At 64.6% G+C, this 1,903-nt stretch overlaps 1 protein-coding gene across 1 annotated transcript; it reads left to right on the top strand.

Moving 5' to 3' along the window:
- Positions 1-254: 254 nt before the first annotated feature.
- On the top strand, positions 255-1,631 carry H310_08832 (hypothetical protein; the record flags this gene model as incomplete). The annotated part of the gene is made up of 4 exons (XM_008874740.1): positions 255-764; positions 813-1,079; positions 1,177-1,567; positions 1,612-1,631. The coding sequence occupies 4 exons, from the start codon at positions 255-257 to the stop codon at positions 1,629-1,631; spliced, it is 1,188 nt and encodes a 395-aa protein (XP_008872962.1).
- Positions 1,632-1,903: the final 272 nt, after the last annotated feature.

The following is a 1,903-nucleotide window of genomic DNA, read 5'->3' as shown; positions in this document are numbered from 1 at the left end:
CAGTTCACGGGGCAGACAGTCGGTGCAACTGGACGACGAGACGAGCCAATCCTGGGGCGTTGCGAGTAGCGCGCGGTCCCAGGTCTCGAGTGATTGGGCGAACCGAGAGCTTCGGAACACCGTTGGCAGAGATCTTCATCAACCAGGGACAGGACGGGAGAGGGACCCAGTCAGTCTGCAGCGCACTTTCGTATCCACCATGCCTTCGCCACCTTCGCCCGTCCAGCCAACCGGAGCACCGGCGTCGACCCCGGATGCACCAAATCCCTTCCTGGTACCTTCAGTGCTGTCGTCGGCCGTGCCCGCCGTTTATCTCGACCGGTCCTCCTGGTGCCAAGGATGGAACCAGCGCACCGACCGTCGAGTCGCTGTATTCGTCGTTGAATCGTTCGGCCACGGAATTCGACTCGTTGTCTTCCCGTCTGGACAGTGCCCCAGGGGCCGCCCAGTCCATTCTGGTCGCTTCTAGATCTATTTTCGGTGACGGTGGGCCTGGCTCGACCCTGCGCTCCGTCCAGGAGCTGATCACCGTCAAGGACGCCGCCGAGCAGCTCCTAGCGCGGGTGCAGTCCAACCTGGTGGCCCGCGAGACGGATCTTGTCGTTGAGCGCAACTCCTGTGTCGCAGCGGAAGCGTACGTGGCCGCCCTCCGGGACCAGCTGGACACCGAGACCCGCCTAGCAGCGGAGACGATCGATCAGTTGCGCAGCGACCTGGCGGTCGTCAACAACGAAGTCAATGCTTGGTCCAAGCGTTTCCAGACCGTCGGTTTGGTGTAGGCGTCCCTTTGAGCGTCGATCACGTCCCTGAAGGCTCAGCTGGAGACTCAGGGCCAGCAAGTGGCGTCCCTGCAGTTAGACCTCGACCGCGCCTGCGACGAGCGGGACTCGGCACGCCAAGACGCCAGCCAAAAGAGCGCCCAATTGGCGTCGGCAGCCCGGGGTCGAGACCTCATCCTGGCAGAAAAGGCGCGCCTGGACAACGTGGTGAAACGTTTCAAGGAAGCTCCCTCGACCGCCTCGCCTCCAAGACCGCCATCCGCGTTGGCCCCCGTGACCGAGCACGTCCTTCGCGCAAGGGTTCCGCGAGCTGGAAGGCGAGTTGGCGGCAACCCGGTCGTCGACCGAAACCAGTCGGACCACCGTAGGGTCGCGGCTTGACGCGCTCCGGGCCCAGGCGAAGGACCAAGAGGAGGCCCTGAACAAGTCCGCCGAGGAGGTCGGCACTCTCCGCGACTCGAACCTGGCTCTGGGTCAGGAGTGCGACGAACTTCGCGTCCGGCTCGACGTGGCGGAGCAAGATGCCCTCATGGCCAATCGACGGTTCGCCGACGCGATGCCCCTCTTCTGGGACTGGGTGGTGCGCCAGTTCCCCGTCGAGGGGGCCGAGCTGGTCCGATCTCTCGTAGCGTCCTGGAAGGCGGGTGTGTCCGACGCCTTTGCTCAGCAGGGGAAGACCCTGACCATCGCACCGGCTCCAGCGACGCTCGTCCCGCCGGCTCCCTTCGTGGGTCGTATTCTCGGCCGCGACTACCGATCCTGGGTGGCGGCGCGTCTTCAACCAAGTGGTGTTACGACTCCGGTGGCGTCTGCGGTTGTCTTCACCACCCAGTCGACAACGGCGCCGTCTGACGCCGAGTCTGACGACACCGATTCGCTGCCGGACACGGCGCCCAGTTCTCCGGCCGTTAAGCGTTCGTCGGACGGGTCAGGCCCCGGCAAGGCGAAGAAGACTCGCAAGACCCCACCAGCCTCTTGCGGGGTCCAAGGCCTTGCCCACGACGACATACCGCCGTCTGTTGTCGTCGCATACGAAGAGGTTGTCGCCGCGCGGCCGTGGGAACGCTTCAACACCCAAGTGTCCTTCATGCCCAAGGTATTCCAGGAGGACGCCGAGTGGAAGG

Source organism: Aphanomyces invadans (genome assembly GCF_000520115.1).
Source record: "Aphanomyces invadans strain NJM9701 unplaced genomic scaffold supercont1.18, whole genome shotgun sequence".
NCBI lineage: Eukaryota > Oomycota > Saprolegniomycetes > Saprolegniales > Verrucalvaceae > Aphanomyces > Aphanomyces invadans.
The sequence above is the reverse complement of the archived record's forward strand: the minus strand, read 5'-3'. Positions and strand labels throughout refer to the sequence as shown.